The sequence below is a fragment of the Drosophila sechellia genome, chromosome 3R (assembly GCF_004382195.2).
Source record: "Drosophila sechellia strain sech25 chromosome 3R, ASM438219v1, whole genome shotgun sequence".
Lineage (NCBI taxonomy): Eukaryota > Metazoa > Arthropoda > Insecta > Diptera > Drosophilidae > Drosophila > Drosophila sechellia.
This window is the reverse complement of record NC_045952.1, coordinates 23,489,002-23,506,851: the sequence shown is the minus strand read 5'-3', so window position 1 is coordinate 23,506,851 and position 17,850 is coordinate 23,489,002. Positions and strand designations below refer to the sequence as shown.

At 44.8% G+C, this 17,850-nt stretch overlaps 3 protein-coding genes across 4 annotated transcripts; all 3 read right to left on the bottom strand.

The window, feature by feature from the left end:
* Window positions 1–7,846: 7,846 nt before the first annotated feature.
* Window positions 7,847–8,920, bottom strand: LOC116801595 (serine/threonine-protein kinase Nek8-like). Its single transcript, XM_032722158.1, has 3 exons — window positions 8,528–8,920; window positions 8,326–8,464; window positions 7,847–8,262 (listed from the first exon to the last, which is right to left on the bottom strand). Exons 1-3 carry the CDS (start codon window positions 8,896–8,898, stop codon window positions 7,969–7,971), a joined length of 804 nt encoding a protein of 267 aa, XP_032578049.1. The 5' UTR covers window positions 8,899–8,920; the 3' UTR covers window positions 7,847–7,968.
* A 4,190-nt stretch (window positions 8,921–13,110) lies between these two features.
* On the bottom strand, window positions 13,111–15,312 carry LOC6607843. Its single transcript, XM_002032564.2, has 5 exons — window positions 14,553–15,312; window positions 14,368–14,477; window positions 14,172–14,312; window positions 13,907–14,113; window positions 13,111–13,754 (listed from the first exon to the last, which is right to left on the bottom strand). The coding sequence occupies exons 1-5, from the start codon at window positions 15,197–15,199 to the stop codon at window positions 13,276–13,278; spliced, it is 1,584 nt and encodes a 527-aa protein (XP_002032600.1). The 5' UTR covers window positions 15,200–15,312; the 3' UTR covers window positions 13,111–13,275.
* A 112-nt stretch (window positions 15,313–15,424) lies between these two features.
* LOC6607842 (nicotinamide/nicotinic acid mononucleotide adenylyltransferase 3) lies at window positions 15,425–17,774 on the bottom strand. Of its 2 annotated transcripts, XM_002032563.2 has the most exons (6): window positions 17,375–17,774; window positions 16,905–17,302; window positions 16,751–16,852; window positions 16,541–16,692; window positions 15,682–15,952; window positions 15,425–15,573 (listed from the first exon to the last, which is right to left on the bottom strand). In XM_002032563.2, exons 1-6 carry the CDS (start codon window positions 17,568–17,570, stop codon window positions 15,532–15,534), a joined length of 1,161 nt encoding a protein of 386 aa, XP_002032599.2. In that variant the 5' UTR covers window positions 17,571–17,774; the 3' UTR covers window positions 15,425–15,531. The 2 variants fall into 2 exon arrangements, with proteins under 2 accessions (XP_002032599.2, XP_032576460.1); XM_032720569.1 differs by lacking the exons at window positions 15,425–15,573; window positions 15,682–15,952 and adding an exon at window positions 16,001–16,360.
* Window positions 17,775–17,850: the final 76 nt, after the last annotated feature.

Sequence of the window (17,850 nt, the reverse complement as noted above, 5' to 3'; positions counted from 1 at the left end):
GTGCTGCGGGGGAGGCGACAAATGTTGTCAAGCATTTGGCGAAAAATTGGCAAATAGATTCGCGCATAAGGGGCCGCACAAAACAAAGAACGTTCGCCAAGTGCGCGTGGGTCAAGAAAGAAGTCAAGTCAAGTCAGCCGGAAGATACGAAGATACAAATGTATCTGCGCATGCGTGGCGACGAGTGAGCGAGCGAGTGCGACTGACTGCTCGCACTTAGCCGCGTTCTAATTAGCCATGCCAGGCACAGTTTGGTATTTGCTCTGAGCCCAGGCAAAAATGTCAGCTGTGTGGCGAGCAGCTCCCCACTTTCCGGGCACACCTCCCCCCCTCCCGCTTTACAGACCAAACATACAAATTAGAGCAAATACAAACGAATACAAATAACAAATTGCTTGGCGCATGGCAACAAAAGTACCGTTACACTTGAACTTGTTCGCCAAGCGGCAGGGATCGATGGGGAGAATATTCGAGTACACTGAGAGAAATGAATGTATATCAAGTAAGATTTTTATGTAGTAGATACTCCGAGGTTATGCTTTGAAGGCTTGTAAACATTTTTTATGCTAAATAATCTAAAAAAATCTAATCTAATAAATAAAATCAATTTTAATTTAATATAAAGAAACTTACTACTTTCTTCTCTTTTATCTTATCTTATATTATTAAAATTTTTTGGTTTTAGTTGCTGTAAAAATTATAAACGATAAAAGCAAGTACCTAAGCTCATTGATAGAATTGAACTAACATAAAAAGATTATCAACCTCAAACTATTTAATCGTAAGTAGGGCAAACACTTCTTTTCTTTTGGAAATTTACGGCAGGGTCTTGTTTAAGGTCTGGATTCGATTTTAACGATTTTTACGATTGTTTGAAAGTTTGTACGACTGGGTGAAAAGTGAATGGTGGCCGAAGCGTGGCTCAAAATCGAAACTATTTTCGAACCGTCGATTCTAAAGCTCGAGCGTGAGCGAATTGACAAAACGGGCCACAATGCATTTGGGCATTTGGCCAGTTTTGAATGAAAAATCGGAGCGCGGCTTCCAGGTAAACTAACGCGATTATTATGAAATTAATGCAATTGGCCTTGACAGGCGCAAAAATGCGAGTGCCGCCGTTGGGCATGGGCATGGACTCCATTTGATTTGATTTGATTTTTTATATTATTTGTGATCTTTTATATATTTTCAAATGCGCCTGCGTGCGTAGCAATCACGTTAATAGGAAAGCCATTAATAATTGAGGCGTGAGCCAACCTGCGAGTGTGGGTGATTTGGCCGGCATGTCCGTCATTTTTTTGGACTCGGCATTGCTTTTGGCCAATTAGCGGCTGTCAAATGTTGTTGACTCTTGTCTCGTTCCAGTTGTTTATGGTGTTTTGGTTTTTTTTCTTTTTTTTTTTGCTTTTTAGGCGGGGGCGACCCTGACACTGAAGATGGCCCATCATCCCGAAATTGACGGCGGCACTTCAGGAGGATTTGGATACGGATTGAGTGCCGGGAATGGTAGTGGGAAGATGATACCGAGTGCAGTCGCCTGCAGTTCACGGCTATTCAAATTCGAATTCCTTAAGCCTTTAATGACATCGGGAAAGGAGCTTCGAGTCTGGATATACGAGCACATCCATTAGGCACTCACGAGATGCGGACATTGAACCTTGAAATAGACCTTAGAGAGTTGGCGAAGAAAACACAAAAACCTGGCGGCGACTGATGCGAAACCAACGAAAATAAGTTGGAAATGAAAACTGGTTTGGTTTAAGCCAAGTTAGAACACTAAATCAGCCAGCAAAGAATCAAAAACAAAAGGCCTTACTCTTACTCATATTAATAATAATAGTTATACACGGGATGGGCTCCACAAAGGGCTGTAAACAAGCTACTGCCGCGGAAAATTCTAGTCATTCTAACTTGAGATATTCCCAACTTGCGAAATTAGATGTTTGTTTAGTCAGATCTCAATCGACATTCCTGATCACAGAAAGAGATTTATGAACCCATTACGAGAAAGATGGCGTGCGTGCCATTGATATTATAATTCACTGATTATGTTCAGCTAGGAATGGAGTTGGATTTATTAATGTCCGCCGGTTCGGTTGTCAAGCCAGAGTCACGAAAGCCACCACTGGATGGTACTTCAACCAAAGCTGCTCAAGTGCCTTGTAATCGCTCTGTGAATCACTAAAGCGGATTGCTGTTTAATTCCGATTCTGGTGGCGTCTACGCTGGCTATATAGCCAGACGAAAGCGCCTTAAAACCCTGGCTTTTCGTGCAACCCGATTGCATAATCGAATTTGGGGCTAGAACTTTTGAGTAGACCGGCGATGCCAAAGACGATTTGCAGATTGCCCGTAATCGCACATGTATGTATATGCATGACCCGCCAAATATTGTTTTGACTAATTGTCTGTCACAGCCGGAGCATATTAGTATTGGGGAGTCGTGTTCCATCCAAGCTGATGATTATCTTTGGAGCCCCTAACACCCGCCATCGAAATCGAAGATCGACCCCAAGCGCTGGCAGCCTTGAAGCGTTTTGCAGAAGGCGATTCGTCGGCACAACAATGGCGATTGCCAGCTGAAAATCGTCAAATTCAATTAAACTTAAATACTTATCGAAGCAATTTGCCCAGCGTTTTTCATTTTTGCTTTGCATTGAGCCGGGTTTATTTATTTCAGCGATCTTTGATGGTCGCTGCTCGCAGTTCGATTGGAGGCGCTGCTAATTGCTTCCCCCGAATTCGAATTGGCCGTGTAAAGATGATCATGTTGTTGGTCGGTTCAAGGCGGAAGTGCCGGAAGTGCAACCGGCGGTGGCACACCCTGCTTTCGCTACTGTACAGTGTGCACCCACACTTTGTTGACGATCGTCACTTGAGCGACATTCGCGCACGCGCAAGCGCAACCTGGGTAAATTTACGCGAAATGCTCGACAAATGGGCGACAAATTATGCCAAATGAAAAGAGGCGTGACTGCGTTGGCATTTATGCTCGTTTCGCTACAAACAAACGCCCCCGCACCACCCGCCTCCCTGAACCCCCGCTGAAATGCGCCCAAAAGCCGTAAAAACAAATGCTGAAAAGTGTCTAGCTACAGTTGAAAAAATTCCCAAGAAAATGTGGCCACAATAAAATGGTTTATTGCGTGCGGAATTCTGAGTATCTTTCTTTTGTAAAATTCAATTTTACCAAAAGCGAATGAGAGTTTTTCCCTTTAACTTGTTATAAATGGGACAGGCCTATAAATCAACTAATCTATTTAATCATAAACAAAAATGGGCTATCATTAGGTTTATATTTCTGCATCCGGAAGTTAAGATGGCAAACTTGGCTAACAAGACTTGCGGTAAAATGCCAAAGAAATGGGTTAATGGTCACATATTTAGGGGAATAGAATGTTGTTAATACTATTTAAACAGAAGTTTTCTTTTACTACTGAAATGGGAGAACATCAGCAGAGAAAATAACCTCAATGTATGATTACTTTTAGCAGTTTTTTAAATTTAGGAACTGTTGAAGAACATACTTCGTGGTTAAGACCTCCTGAATTCTCCTCAGTGTATATAGGTAAGTGTTAATGCTGAGAAATGTAAATTTGAAGCGGTAGAACGGTAGTGCGCTACTCGTAACATAGAAGTGATAGCCGAGAATCGGGCTACCCACGTACGGTGGGCGTTGGGCGTTTTGGCCAGGCTTAGTTGATTTATTCGCGCGTTTTGCTGGCGTTTCTAATGCGACAATTACAGCGGGCAGTCGCCGGATTCGAGGCACTCGCGGCTGATTTATGGCCACACGAGGAATTTTTCAAAGCCATTCTCACATAGCTATTCGCTATTTGCCATTTGCTACTTGGCAGTTGGCATTCGGCTATTGGCACACAAATGGATCACGCAGACGCCCAAATGACGGCGGCGCCCCAAATCCCAAATAGCCAAAAGTTTTTGATTAGAACGCCTCCGGGGCGGCGCATCACTTTTTGGCCCGTTGAGTAAATATGTCAGAGGGTCTGAAGTAATTGAGCGTAAACGCTACCGGGCTATAAGCCATGGGTTCTACCTGGAACTACCTGCCAGTGCCTTTGGTTTGATTAATTTCACCTGTCGAAACTGATGCAAATTCGCACACGCCAAAAAAAGAATACAACACAAAACTGTGATGAATTGGCTAAGATCGTATGATCTAAGCTTATGACAAACATATATTTGGAAATACGAAAATAGATTTGGCTTTCGATCTAAGCATCACATTTATCATGTATATAAATTTGAGAAAGTATTGGCATTGGGTTTTGGTAAATGCCATAATTCTTAAATTTCTTCGAGTGCCCTAGAATCGGACACTTTTTACTTTCCTCTATATCTTTTTTTTTGGTGTAGGAAACCCCGGGCTGTTTGCTTTACGGTTCATTCATGAGATCCGTGTTTTTAGTGTTATGTAAACACTCTACCCGGCAGCGGCATCAGAAGCACCTCCCTAGGATTCGCACAGCATTTTCAAATGTAAAATCAAAATTTATGCAAATTCGTGGCCCAAACATCGGCGAACAAGCTCCGAAAATAGGGGGAAAAACAAAGCAAGATACCAAAATGTGTAAATATATTTACAGTTAGAGGCGTTATCTTCGAGCTTCGAGTGTTCAGTTGTGTGCAGTGGATTGGTTTCTTGCCATCAGATCGAGCAGAGAATTGGGATTGGAATTGGGAAAGTGGCCGGGTCGGAGATCTCCGGCTTTTGCCGGTTGCCAAAAAGTTCAGTGAACCCCTCGCTGGAGCTCGGCGATCTTCTCAGGCCCTATTGAAAGATGCTTAGCGGTCACTCTTTCGGCGGCACTGGTGGCACTCATTAAGGAAACATAACTCTAAATCAGCCATGGACCCCAAGAACACAGAACCCAGTCCCCAGTGCCCAATCCCCAGAAGCCAATCCCCCAGTGCGGTGTCTCCTCCGCTTTTAATTATAATTCCAGTGCTGAGAACTCTTCACTCGCAGCCGGTTACGTGAGGAGGGTTACTAACCCTCCGCTGGTAACTACAAACTACACACTACCAAATGCCGAACTAGCCAACCACCCCTCCCCTTTTAGTGGGCCTAATCCTAAGTCTGGGTCGTTCGTCGCGGTCAACATGCGGCAGTGAACACTCGGAAAAATAGTTTGGAACCTAAGAATGTGTACTATCTATATATCTATCTATCTTGATACTATCTATCTATATTTTAATCTATCTATCTTGGTACTATCTATCTATCTTTTAATCTATCTATCCATCTATCTATATAATCATCTATCTATCTTAATACTATCTATCTATCTAGCCATTTATTTGACTAGCTTGTACAAATTTCTAATAATTCCACGTCATATCTCACAATATCTGCCATAAAATATCATTCATATAACATTTGAGATCTATCTCATTTCGAGTATCTTTTCCCGCAGTGCCTCTTTATCTAATCATCTGCTAGGGGACCGACAACTTCTCCGGGGCCCAGCACTATAAAAGTTATGAATAATCTGCTTAATTTAGAGGCCCATTCCCGGTCCCTGGTGGCCTCTGTTTATTGTTTTTTTCAACCCGAAATGAAATGAAGTAGCGGCAGTTAAACTCACGTCAAGTGCTCCATCCCACTTCGCTCCATTCTGATCCGTTCTTTCTTAGGTTCTTAGATGCTGATTTAGATTCAGATGGTAGTTCTAATTCCATTTCCATTTGATATAGAGTAGATACGCATAATGGCAGCGGCTTGATATTAAAATAAATCACCGACTAAACTGGGGACAATAAATCTGCTGGGCGGCGTACAAAAGTGCCTGAAATTGGGATAGGCCCGCAGTTGAGATGGACTTTTATTGGACTGGCGAGAATGAAAGCTTTTCAAGGTACTTTTATGCTCCGATGGATCGGCGGTAGTGGTAAGCGGTCATGGATTCCTTCTCGGCCTGGCATAGCTGCTCCAATCTCAGCGAGAAGCCATTCGGATGGCGGCTAGTCGTTACCACTTAACCCAGAGAATTGGCATTTCCTGTATCCATCATTAACAGGCACTCAGAATCTGATTTGTTGTAGGATCGTAGGTTTTATGGATCCGGAGCGTAGAGCTGGAGGAGCCGCCTCTGCATAGTCATACCATTACCATTTTGGGTTTTTTCGCCAATTTGGATTCCAAGAAGGGCATGGCCAGTAATGAGAGGTGAGGAATTGCCGCTGGCTGCATTTTGAAGACACTTAAAAGGTTTTCCGTTTCTTGCCACAATTTGATTGCATCAATAAAAAAGTCAACTCGCTGGCTCTTTAATGAGTGCGCCAAGCAGGAGGAGGCATCTCGCGCAGATTGACAATGGAAATGAGGTACCAAGTGGTCGGCATACACTCGCGGTTTTATTTATAGCATCTCCTAAGCGTTGCCATTAAAGCCAGATTCTCCTGCTTAGGGTTTCGAATCGCCTTACCAAAGGGGGGAACGCTGTTCGGCTGCTGCTGGGTTGGTTGGGGGGCCAGCCAATGCGAATTAATTGGCTGCTGTCTTTGGCCAAATGCTGGGGCTGGGGCCAAGGCTGAGAGCCAGACCGAAGACGAGGATGGTGATGGGGATGGGCAGCTGCAGCTAGCTAGGATGTCTGGAAGGCTTGATGAGAGGCGCCAAAGTGCCAACACCCCATGCCAGGGATTCGGCCTCGCCAGCGTGCACAGCAAGAAATCTTTAGGCACTACAAAACAAGGTATTATCTAGAATATATAAAGATTATATAAAGGAAACAAAGTTTGTTATGTTTGAAATTCTTTCTGAGTTTATATAGTGCGGCATGACCCAAATATAAAATCTAACATTTTTTAAGTGCAACATTCCTGTCAAAATTACACATCCCGACGCTTCACTCCACTGAGCCGCACTAATTAATAATAATAAAACAAAAGTACGGACGAACAAGAAGCAGGAAGACGTCCAGTGGTTCTGGCCAAGATTCATGTTCTTGGCCGAGTCAAACTAAGCCGCATCCAACTCCGAGTGGCCAGGCGTTTATTTTTAGACAATAAACCGAGGACGCGAACGAGAGGAGCAGCAACTGCGATCGGCTAATGGTAATGAGCTGCAAGCTATTTACAGTTTGGCTGCGGCCTTGCAGCCTATAGATGGCAATTGGCCATATAGCATATAGTCGCCCAAGCCGTCGCCCTCCTTCTTCCGGGGAGCATCCATATTTATGGGCCAGCATCAATCTGACTTAATGCTTGTGCGGCTTGATTAGCATGTCGATGAGCTTGAGCAAGAAAGAATCCCCCGTTCGAGGAGCAGGTGGCTGATGAGTCCGCGGGTATGGGGGGAGGGCAGTGGATTGCGACTCCATCGAGATGGAAATCGGTTCCGTGCAACCCCCAAAACACTCATTGAATGGCCTTCAACGTCCTTGGCTGTACATTTATTGAACTTGTGTATAATTATAATTTATTTGCTTATTATCGAGTCTCGGCTCGACTTGTAGTCGCTGTTGTTGCTATTGCTGTGGCTCACGTTTCTGTGCTCGCCAAATATTATAATTTATGTGGATAAAGCGATGTGAGTCTCTAGCCCCCAGATAGACTCGTCTCGGAGATTCACCTCTCTCCCTCCCCACCCCACCACACACAAATCTACTGACCATGTCTATTAGCAAACAATTTGTATTGTCTAAGAGTTAATCATTCGTAGCGTCATCGATTTATTTATAGGCAATATTATTAACGTCTTAGCATATTATTTCATTTATTATGTAAAAATGCGTTTTATGTTAATTTCAATTGTTTACTTTACTGATTCAAAGGTGCTAAGCTGGCGTGGTAATGATATAAACAAGAAACTAGTTATCAGTGCGTTCTAGAAATATATTTATAGATTTCAAAATATTGGTCAAATCAAATCAGGTAAGAGTAAACATTTGGCCATCAGTTAAGGTATTTTTGCCTCCACTTTTGTGCTGGTGGCACGAGAATTCAAGAATACCCTTTGTTCTTTCCCAGGCTACGGAATATTAGCGGAATCCAGTAGACCAATACCTCTGAGGTGGTAGGTCGCCTTGGTGCTTCAACTTGAAGCAGATTGGACATTAGACTGCGCAGTCCCGATGTGTAACCCGAAGGCACAGGTGTATAGTTCCCTGCCATAATCTTGGTGACCAGTTCGGATAGATTGGCGGCAGCAAAGGTCTTCTTCAGGCAGCACATCTCGCCCAGAATGCAGCCCATAGCCCAAATGTCACTCTTGTTGTCGTACTCCTTACCCTCGCACTGGAAACCATGGCAGTATTAGGGTACAGTGACATACATATACCGACCCATTAAACCTATTACCATCTCCGGACTGAAGTAGTAGGGTGTGCCCAAAACAGTCTGGGCATGTATCTTGGTGTTCATTATTTTGGATATGCCAAAATCTCCGATTTTCACAATGCCTCGCCTGTTCAGAAATACATTAGCGGTCTTCAAATCCCTGAATTCAAAACGAATATGGTAATCAATTCTCTTCTAGAATATATAACAATGACTTCGTTACCGATGCAGGATGTTCTCCGAGTGCATGTAGTTGATGGCACTGGAGATCTGTTCGAATACGGCTATTATATATCGTTCAGGAAAATGCAATTTTCCCTGCCGCTCGGCGATGATTTGGGCCAGTGTACCTCCATCGGCGTACTCCATCTCGATGAGCAGAGTGTTGTCCTTGATGAAGCTACCGAGGTAGCTCACAATATTCGGATGATGTAATTTCGAGAAGACTTCAACCTCGTTCATGGCTAGATCCCGACCAGGCGGGGTCAACTCACTCAGGTTGATTTGCTTGAAGACGATCTGGTGCCCGTCGGACTTGCATCGGTAGAGGATGGCGATGCCAAAGGATCCCTGGCCCACCACCCACCTTTTCATAGTTAGCCAATTCAGGTCCTGCCATGCCCATTCCCGCCTCCCGTGTAACACTAAGCTGCAGGAGGCTCTCCTGTCGGTTGGGCACCTGTGCCTTACTGCTCGACATGGCCTCCGCCAAGGAGGTACTCGCCGCTCCGGTGGTGCCGTCCGTAATGGTAAAAACCGTGGGCAGCACACGAGTGCAAGTCGATTGCTTCCGCTGCGTAGTCTGACCCAGGGGTAACTGGAGCGAACTCGTGGTCAGTGTGGTGGCGTCGGTTATGCGACCGTTGAAAATGGGCAGGGAGCTCGCCTTGGCCCGGAACTTCTTCATCGCCTTCGACTGGACACAACCTACGCCTTGGCCGTCCAAAATCGAATCGTATCCTGCCTATTGTATAATTATCCTTTGGCATGTTCCAGTCATAGTTGTGGTCACAATGGTTGCTAGGTAAAGTGGGTGACATGACGTCTGTTTGGGTGGACCCGTGCTCGCGTTATCAGTGGGCTCGCTAATTGGACAGCTCGGAACGAGGGGATACAATCAGAAGCAATTGGAGCGGAAAGAGGGCGACAATATTTGCAGGGCCACGATTCTGAATAATCGATGTTAATTTCTCAGTTTCAAGTGGTTTGAGAAAATCAAAATGAACTAATCGCTTAAGTAATTGTTCTAAACATAATGCTACATATATCCCTAAAATTCATTCTCAAAATTCAAAACATCACACGGTATGTGCTTTATTGTTGACATATGTATTTCGAGTTAAAAGCAAAATTAGCGGCGTTCCAATCGTTGCTTTGCTTGTCCTTCATTGTCATTATCTTGTTAGCCACGATACCAAGGATTATCACCACATACACCTAAAATATTAAGTTTTTAGACTAAATTCAAAGAAAACAAGAGAGAGAGGGATAACGTCGATAGCATTCGTAAGAAACGATAGCATTCATCGTGATCCCTGACTATCAGATACCCGTTACTCAGCTGGACGGTTTGGAAAAAAGTTCGATAGAAATTTACTTCGTCTACGTCTCTGAAATCTGCGTGCCTAATCTTTTTAGCTTATATAGTTCCTGAGATCTTGAAGTTTATACGGGCGGAAAGACAAACGGACATAATCAGATTGACTCGTTTATTGATCAAGAATATGTATGCCATACATGGCCCGAATAGTTTCCTTCTGCCTGTTATTTTTCAACACTTTTCATTATTTCACTTTCTACTTTCTATTTTTTTTACTTTTCAACGAATCTAGTAAACCCTTTTAGTCTATGAGTAACGGGTATAATTACGCATAACACTTATTCGCACTGGATAAATATTATTTTCATGTACGTACTGCACGAATTCGCAGAATTCAATTGGCCATTCGCCAGTTGATATATATTTAATAGGAGGACGACTCCGAAGATGAGAACTTGAGCAACGATCATTTTGAGCGATAGAAAGAATCTGCCTTTAAAAAAAAGGTTTATTTAATATATAACTACAAATTTTGATATAAATAAGTTGATAAGAACAAGAGGTCAATTAGGTAAGTCTCAAAGTGATAATATTATCTGTAAAAAAAAAACCCAATTCCCCCATGCCACATAGACGTGATTTCATTTCTTACGAGTATAAATGTGTTTATATTTAGCATTAGATTATAATTATTGGAATCGAGACAATATGCATGTATAATCGACCGTTATGTACTTGCTGGAATATGCTAAAACATTTATGCTATCTTCTCTTGGACTAAGTGTACCTTAAAATGCACATTCTGAACGCTTCACATCACTTTGCATTGATGGCATTGTAGGAATAGGTTTTCTTTGAAATAATACACAGATTTGCCCCGGGACATGGCTGATAGGCAAATCAACAAGCAAAACAATGCAGCATCTGAAAAAAATGTACGAAAACTAAAAAGTAAATCCAGAGAAAAGCGGCCAAAAACGACTTGAAAAACACTTTGTGCTGATTCTGGGCGAAATCAAAAAGTCATCATTCGCCACGAGAAACCAAATCTGCAAGTGTGAGTGTGCCTAATGAGTATTCAATTGATGCAGAAAGCGACTGGCGGTGGCCAGCAGAATTAACCACCATAAATGGCCATTTGAAAGACGTTACAGTTCGATCGTCCGATCGATAGATCGAACGCCAGATCCCAAATTCGATTAGGAGGAGCGTAGGGAGCGAGAAGACCGGAGAACTGCGGCACTTCAGAAGAATTGGGATGGGGGGCAGCGAAAATTAGAAAGAAGTGCGTCCAGGGAATCGGGGTCAATAGGAAATGAAAAGTGAAATTTTATGCCCAGAGCTCTGGGCCTTTTGTGTGCCTTTCTGTACTCCCAACAATTCGTCAGTGTGTGCTTTGGATTTTCGATTTTTCGATTTTTTTTGCCAAAGGAACTTGCAATTTAAATATCATTAAATTCTGGGTTAAGCCTTTGTGCCGGCCACTTGAAAATTGCCACCGTATAATCAGTTTTTGACAGCCATCGTCGAATCAGCCCCAAGCCAAATTGGCAACGGGCTCTTCGATTCGCACTGCCCGCTCAAGTGGCAAAGGCGACACTCTGCCGAGCACTCGATGGCTGTTTAATCAGCAGGGAATTGTCCAGCAATCCGCCGTAGTAGGGAAACTCCTGTCCAGAAGTTGAGCATAGGTAAGCCCAAGGCAGGGTCTTGAGGTTCTAAATATATCATGGTAATCAAATCTGTAATCACTTTCCTAAAGTGTCTTCCAACTTATCATTAGTACCTTAACATACTTATAATGGTACTAGAATGGCTAAAAGTAAACCCCCATCCACCGAAATAGCTTAAGAATTCCGTTTTCGAAGCCTGAGTGAGCAATACGAGTTAATAACTATTAATTATGCATGTTTGTGTAATTTGTTAATGGAGACAAATAAAATAAATCGACAAGATACCTAAACGCCTGTCAATGGCCCAGCGATATGATCAATTAGCACGACTTATGCTGCACTTGGCAACTCGACGGATCCATGTCCGAGTGGTGCGGCAAGTACTCTTAGTACTTAGTAGCTAGTACGAGTTGCCTCCAGCGTGAATCATCCGCGGAACACAGAGTTCGTGCCAAACGAGACCTTCTGCATATTGAAATGTGGCAAACAAGAGATAAAAACGGCCAGGGCAATAAAGCAGCCCGGCCTGAAAGCTAAGCAAAAAGCGCCAAAAGGCAGTAAACCCTAAGTTCGTAGCAATTAAAAGGGCGAATAGCTGAGTGCGTACCTTTGGGCCCTTTGGGCCATTAAAATCACTGGTGGGCCCCACTGAAAATAACGAGCCCATAAAAGCCCATCTCCCAGCAGCCACAGGTGGCCGGAGGAGTGATGACGCGACAACGGATTGGGTTCCGTTCCGTTCGGTTCCGTTGATATCAAACAATTGGGTATTAATTTTAATAAATAATCACTCACCGCACCGCACTGAGAATGGAAAAAAAATAAATAATAATTCGAGTTGTTGCGATTGGTTTTTGCATTGGTTGGGATGGCTAGATGACTTTATGACTCGGGGAGGTTATCAACACAATGCCTTGAGTCATCTCCCGACCGAATGGAACATGGAACGCGCTTAAAAACGTATTATGGAAGACGGAAATGAATGCCGGGAAAAAATTGTATGCCTTCGCATTACGTACGTGTATGTATATTATATAGAAATACGCAAATGGAAAATATAAAAAAATAACCATGCATGGTCGAAGAATAAATTAAATTTGCGTATCAGGCGAAGAATCTTCAAGCAGAATCTTCGCACCAGAATCTTCGTGTGTTTAAAATTAAACCCTGAGCTAAGACGCTCCGGCATTTCAGCCAAATGGATAGATTCAGACACAGATACAGATACACCGATAGAAAGATACAAACATCCGAGAGATACAAAAGCGGGCTGCGAAAGGTGTTATCAGCCTGTTTACTTTCCACCGGGAGAAGCTCGAACCCAGCTTGTCTCAAATTACCAAGCAGAAAACAAAAGCAAACGGCTAAACTAACAAATAACTAACAGCGAACACAACGCACACCGAATGGTTAAATAAATTTGGCAAACAAAAAGCCAAACATTTGCTGCTGGGCAACCGAAAAAGATGATAAATGATGCGCGTGTGCAATTCCCGGACAAATTGTTTGGCTTTGGCGATGTTTTAATAAAGCTTAACTAATTAAACATCACCACTCAAAACACTCGAAACGAAACGTGCGTGTCTTGGTGTAATATAATAGATTTATTAAATTTGTAGTTTGTGTTATACAAAACACCTTAAGCATTGCATTAAAGATGAAGCCGCAACTCGGGCCTGTGAACCCGACGAAGGACGGCCATTAAAAACTTGGCAAAGTCTTAATTTTCATTTCTGGCCGGGGGAAAGACCCCGATCCTCAGAAGTGCTTGGTCAGATTGCTCAGGCAGGGCGAGTTGTTGGTGAACAGACTGGACAGGCTGAAGATGTTCAGGTAGGTGGACAGGAAGGTGGCCAGCAGGCCGAAGATGAGCACCGCCATTGTGCAGGATACGTCGCACTCGAGGCGATGCAGGAAACGAAGCAGTCTCAGCCAGCAGCCGCGTGGCGTGGTCGGCGGCGAGGTCACCAGCAGTGGTTCCATCTCAAGTTCCACCGGATCGTAGTTGAGGTCCAGTGGCAGACTTCCATAGCTCGCCTCCGCTGCGATTCGCTGATGAACTCGCTCCATCCGCCGGATGCGGCGGTACAGAAGTGGCGGGAGAATGAAGACCAGTGGTCCGGTTATGGTGCCACCCACCACGTCCATCAGGGCATCGAAACTGGGCACAAACTCCGCAACTAGGACCTCCGAGGCCAGCACTGAAGAGCGGATCAGCATGCGTTTGAAGGAGAGGGCTGTAAGAAGGAAGGATTAGCAGACGATTTACCTAAAATCTAACGTTGACTTAGATTAATGCGTTTCAAAATCTTATGACGGAACTCATTAAAAGTCTTTCTTAGTGGAATGAAATTCACAGATCATTAACTTAAGTTAAATTGAGACTCACATTCCGGCAGTTTGAAGTAGTTCTCGATCTGCATGAACATCGCAGAGCTGGCCACCGTGACGGAGAAGCAAAGCTGGAGCGCCATCAGTATCAGCATCACATAGAAGGGCACACTGGTGGGCAATGACTGCAGCAAGTTATCAGCTATCATCGATCCAAATTTGTAGGCGGCTATGATGGAGCCAAAGATGGCCACGCTGCAGGTGACTGATCAGGAGGAATGAAATTATTATCCATCTGTAATCGGTTTGGAGGAGCAACTCACTGGCGATTCCGATGAGCGCAGCCCAGGAAACCTGCGACTTGTGCTTCATGTCGATCTGAAGGGTCAGCAGGACGGGGTGGATGTCAAACTGGAAGGCCAATATGCTGTAGCTGTTGAGCACGGTTAGGAAGCCGGGTAGCTCTAAGAAAAACTAACTTAGAATTCTGTAAATGTATGCCCTAAGACCACTACCCACCCAAGGAGATGCCCTCAAAGGGTGTTCCAATCGCAGGGGCTGCAAAAATACAGAACCACAAGAGCGCCACAATAACGATCATCACGCAAACTGCGATGATGGCCAAGCCCCTGGGATATTTATGAAATGGAATGATGCAGTGCATTGAATAAGAACAGATAACCCTATCCTGAACCCCATCTTACCGCATGTGCTTTGGACTGCCCAGCCACATGAGCGGGCAGATGACCAGACCGACTATGATGGCCCAGTAGCAGTACGAGAAATTGTATTGACCAGCGCTCATGCGCAGCACTACGCCCTCTAGGTTCTGGGCGGCCATAACCACACTGGGCACCGCCATGGCGAAGATGCTGAGGTCGAGCAGCACGGAGACCAGCAGACTCATATAGGGTCCGTAAGCCAACTCTGCCAGTGCTGCATATGGGTAGTTGCGCTTCTGTTGAATGGAAGGATCAAGCAGCTCCGCCATGGTCCAGCATTGGGACAGCAGGAAGGAGGTATAAATCTGCAGGATGATGATGGAAAGCACCAGCAGGACGCCAAAGTATCCAAGTTTCACCAGCAATGCGGGCAGCGTGACAAATGGGAAGATGCCGAACAAATCCACCACGTACAGGATGGCGATGAAAAGCGAAAGGTTCTCCGGTTCGTCCTCGTAGGCGCGGAAATGGGGAAGGGCGCTGAACCGCGATCTTCTCAGGAAGGGCAACTGATCGTGCTGATGCGAGGGCGTTAGCTGGACAGGAGGCCGCCGCTTGGGAAGCGCAAAGGATGGAGCGCGCGATGGGCGTGGCGCGGGTTTAGCATTCTGGCGACGGAAAAAGAACATTCGCGATGTGGACTCTTCCAAGGGAAGCAAGCAACTGCAGTTCCTCTAAGCTTAAACTAATGGTGGCCACTCTCAACTGGCAACTGGCTTATTACCATCAACAAGTTCTGACATCGGACACCCAAGGGAAGCCCTACAACGACTGCAATGTCAATGCACGTCGCCTGAAGTTCAATGCCTTGTCCCTCCACTCCGTGAAGTGACCCACAAAAGCATGGGCAGCCGTCAACTCGGTAACGAACGTGTTTATTTTACATACACAATTATATAGTATCAACAAATAGCTTCCAGCGCCCCTGTCTTGATCCGCGTGAGATTCGTCTTCCAGTTTCCTAAAGTTGCACTTGGGAAATCTTCTGCTTCTTCGCTTGGCTCTGAAAGATGCGAATTGATTAGAAGGATGTAAACATAAGTTTGAAAGCAAAGCTATGGGTTCCATCTATTTATGAAATGCAATGATTACAGCGGTTAAGGATACCCACCTCCTCTTTCTCATCTGCCTGCATGGTGATGACCTGGACCGCTTGTCCAGGACCGGATCGCAGCACCTTGGATCCACGTAAAGGCACCTCTCCACAGCAGAAAACCCGCGACGTGGGCGTATGCTGAAGTTGCGGGCTTGGAGTGTCCGACTCGTCCATGTCCTGCTCCAGCTGGTCCCCTATAGAGTAGCTGTTCGCGTTCTTGTTGTTGTCCGTATAGGCGTGGTTAAAGAGCAAATGGTTGGGACGCACTGCATCCGTTATATACTTACTACATTCCACGGGTTAGGCGGGCATGGTCAGTACAATAGCAACAAAGTTAAGGTTATTGTTTAATGGGACTACATTTTGGCAACAATTCGGTGTAAGTGGATGATACGCACACTGACCACCGCAAAACTATGGCTAATTTAACGAGGGTATTTACGAGGGCCAAGATTGGTGAAAAATAAACATGCATTAAAAGAATCACTGCTAAATTGGAACTTGAACTCGGATCTGCTCTGCTCACTCACGCTCCATGAAGAGGCGCCAAGACTCAAACAGCTGTTCGTGCTGGTGGGGCAAGTGGTGCGATTTGCGGTGCTGGTGGGTTGGAAAGCGTGTGGGCGACGAGGTCTTCTTTTTCACGTGCAAAGCGCGTCAGGAGTCGCATTCGGTCGGAGCCGGTGCATCCCGCCTGCAGTTTAAGACATAAAAGGAAACAATACAAAGACTGCTGGGGGTGCACGTTAAGTGTGTTCTCTGCTGTGTGAAATGGATTAAGGTGGCGCCTCATTCAGTGTACGTATCGTTCGAAAGATGGTAAATTGTAAGTGAACATGCAGGATTCAGGGGAGGTAATAGGAAGACCACCTACGATTTAAAGTTAAACAATCGTTGGCGCTTGATGTACTCCAGCACCAGATCGTCTAGAAGGTACTTGACCGACTGGCCGCGTCCTAAGAGCCGCCGAATCAACGTGGAGCTCACCTCATTGGGCACCCAGTTGGTGATTAGCGTAATGTTGCTCTGAAATGCGTATGGAAATTAATAAGGAATAATGTTGTCGAGGTAGTGTCTCTCTAACCTGATACTTGGTCAATATGTCGGAGTCAAAGATGAATTTTCCTGGGTTTGAGCCAGCCCGGGTAATAACCACAAGACCGTGGTTAGCCACAATGTCCTCAATCTAGTAAAAATCATATAAATAAAGAGTACTATTCAAATATATCAAGACTTACATCGGCTTCTGCCCACAGGCCTGGAACAGCAAAGGACTCCAGCAGATCGGCACCGCACAGTAGCTTCAAATGTACAGGATCCCGACTGTCGTGCAACCCACGAGGCAGCCATCCGGCTAGATGTGTGTCATCTCCGCCTGCCCCACCGGAATTTATGTGGTTATTGATATAGTTCTGGTGGTGCTGCAGCACCGCCTGCGTGCGCATCCACTGATTCTGGTGCACCTCCCAATCGGACAACCTAATCCAATTGGAGCTCTGGGTGGCCAGCTTGACCATGGCACATCTGTCCAAGGCGGAGGCCAGACCCTTTTTGCCATATGAATCGTGCGTGGGCGAGATGATGCCACCTACCACTCTGTGGGTTCCCTGCATTTCGAAGTGGTCCTTGGCTATCTCTGTTGACAAAAACATGCCGCGTAATTTTATCGATTATGTACCGCAGAATTTCACAATCCAATTTAACTCACCGAACATCCGAAGGTGCATGGGTGTGGGTGGACTGAAGCATCCGCAGGCTATGAAGGCGATCCGCGGCAGGAGGCTCTTTGTTTCCTCGATGAATGCCGACATTTTATTAGATTTTGAGCGTCTTTTAATATATCCAATCCGCCGGAAGCATTCGCTTGTTATGTTGTTCTTGGGCCAGCTGATTTTCGCAATCATCTGTTCGGCTTGTTGTTATTTTCCAACACTAAACAGCTGTGCTGTGGCTACCACCTCTGACTACCTCTGACATAGTATTCGATAAATGATATCTTCATTGTTTGATTTTTAATCATCAAAAAGGCACAATTTAATTAGAAATGTCAGCTTGTTTTACTGAGATATCAAGAATTGTACAAACATCACAGCTTTTCTCATTGATAAGTACTTTTTTCGGTGCACCACACGAGCATTGCTTTTTCTAGCGATAGTTAGCCAGCCCTGCCAGAACGATTGTCTG